General features: G+C 47.4%; 1 protein-coding gene across 1 annotated transcript in view; it reads left to right on the top strand.

Moving 5' to 3' along the window:
* Positions 1-1605, top strand: part of LOC134452061 (EGF-containing fibulin-like extracellular matrix protein 2) — a 14984-nt gene extending 13379 nt beyond the window's left edge. The window contains exons 9-10 of the mRNA XM_063202431.1: positions 659-854; positions 1402-1605. Coding sequence (XP_063058501.1) covers positions 659-854; positions 1402-1563 — 358 coding nt within the window. The 3' untranslated portion in view covers positions 1564-1605. The remainder of the gene's footprint in view (positions 1-658; positions 855-1401) is intronic.
* Positions 1606-2500: the final 895 nt, after the last annotated feature.

The following is a 2500-nucleotide window of genomic DNA, read 5'->3' as shown; positions in this document are numbered from 1 at the left end:
AGAGCCTACTGTATTGTTCATTTTCTCTTGGACATCTCATCGCCTGAAATAAACCGATCAATCAAATCAATTATTCATGTCTCTGTATCTCGTTCTCTATTCCAATTATTCTCTCTGATTTGTAATTTGTAATCTGAATTGTAATTTCAATATCTCCCAAAAGTGTGATTCACACTCACAGGTCATTTTCTCATTGCCAATCGGGGTGCTTAGTGGGTAAAAGTCCCCCACAAGTTGTCATTCTTAGGCTAACTTGAATTGTTCTCTCCATGGAGGTGGGGCGTCAGCGAAACACAAGGCCACAAGCACAGATCAAGGACAGGAGTTATGATAGTGGAATGTACCTTCTGTATCTCCCTCGCTCTCTCTTTACATACATGTATATATTTACATACAGTATATCCACTCATCTGTCTGATTTCAGATCTTACTGATTGTGACTCTTTCTGGTACTTTCTTGTACTTTTAAGTGATTTTTGTGCTGTATTTGTACTGTGTCCTCAAGGTACTGTATGTCAGTATTTGTGCACTATGGGATCTTCAAATTCTCTTACTTGTCCAGCACTTTGGACTGCTGGCTTTGTTGTATTTGAAAGTGCTTTAGAAATCAGATTACCTTGACTTGTATCTCTCTCTGTGTACATATCCATCTCCGCAGTCGGTGTGTGTGTCCGTCCACCAAGCCTGAGTGCCGTGACCTGCCGTTCTCCATCGTGCAGCGCTACATGAGCATCACGTCCGAGCGCACGGTGCCCTCCGACATCTTCCAGATCCAGGCCACCAGCGTCTACCCCGGCGCCCTCAACACCTTCCGCATACGCACCGGCGACGAGCAGGGAGAGTTCTACATCAGGGTAGGCTACACACACACAAAGATGCACGCACGCACGCACACACACACACACACACACACACACACACACACACACACACACACACACACACACACACACACACTCACTCACTCACTCACTCACTCACTCACTCACTCACTCACTCACTCACGCTCGCTCGCCCGCGCGCGCGCTCGCACGCACGCACGCTCGCACGCACGCTCGCACGCACGCACGCTCGCACGCACGCTCGCTCGCTCGCTCGCTCACTCACTCACTCACTCACTCACTCACTCACTCACTCACACACACACTCACTCACTCACTCACTCACTCACTCACTCACTCACTCACTCACTCACTCACTCACTCACTCACTCACTCACTCACTCACTCACTCACTCACTCACTCACTCACTCACACGCACACACACACACCCTTTTTGCATGCGCACCGGTGAATTCTACGCCAGGGTACGGAGACCGCATACACATTGGCACACGTACTGCATGCAACACTCATATTCCCCTTTATCATGATGATAATCATGTTATTTTCCCCTCACAGCAAATCAACAACATCAGTGCCATGCTGGTGCTGGGCCAGGCTGTGACGGGGCCCCGGGAGTTCGTACTGGACCTGGAGATGGTGTCCGTCAACCCCATCCTCAACTACCAGACCAGCTCCTCCCTCAGGCTCTACATATACGTGGGCCCCTACGCCTTCTGAGAGCCCCAGGGATGGGAGAGAGGAGGAGAGGAGAGGAAGGGAGAGGAGGAGAGGAGAGGAGGAGAGGAGAGGAAGGGAGAGGAGGAGAGGAGAGGAGGAGAGAGGAGATGGGAGAGCAGGAGGGGGGAGAGGAAGGGAGAGGAGGAGAGAGGATGAGAGGTGGAGAGGAGAGAGATGGGAGAGCAGGAGAGAGAGAGGAGGAGAGGAGGAGAGAGGAAATGGTTGAGTAAGAGGAGGAGGAGGAAGAGAGGAGGGAGGGGAGGAGGAGAGTAGAGGAGATGATGAGGAGGAGATGGGAGAGTAGAGGAAAAGAGGAGAAAGGAGATGAAATAAAAGGTATAAAAGGTAATAAGAAATAAAAGATATGACGACATGAGCAGAGCAAGATGGAGGAACCAATGTGTGTCTGTGTGTATGTATGTGTGGGTGTGCGTGCGTGCGTGAGTGCGTGCATGAGTGCGTGTGTGTGTGTATGTGTGGGTGTGCGTGTTTAGTAGGCTAGTGGCTAAACAAGTGTGTGCCAAGTCAAGGAAATCCCTAAAAGTCTGCTGTTTGGATTTACAAAAATGTTGTGAACAATAACTAAAAACTGTAACATGATTCATTAGGAAATGATTTACTACACTAGATTAATCTGAATTAATAAAGATGCTTTATCAAGATATTTATGTCTTAGAGGTTGTCATTGAAAACACGTTTGTTGTGTTTGAATAGGCTACACAAACACCCACATCATGACAATCTTCATGACACATCATCACCTGCTGTTATGACACCTGTCATGACACGAGTGACACTTTTCACTTAACTTACTTAACAATAACTTCTTTATTACATTGAGCAAACAGTCAATGTCAATACGTAATCATTTCCAGCTACAGTAACAGGAACGATAGCCTATACCATTTATTTTAATTTTTAATTTTGACTTTATTTG

Source organism: Engraulis encrasicolus, chromosome 7 (genome assembly GCF_034702125.1).
Source record: "Engraulis encrasicolus isolate BLACKSEA-1 chromosome 7, IST_EnEncr_1.0, whole genome shotgun sequence".
In the NCBI taxonomy this organism is placed as follows: domain Eukaryota; kingdom Metazoa; phylum Chordata; class Actinopteri; order Clupeiformes; family Engraulidae; genus Engraulis; species Engraulis encrasicolus.
Note: the sequence above shows the minus strand (reverse complement) of the source record. Positions and strands in the feature narration are given on the sequence as shown.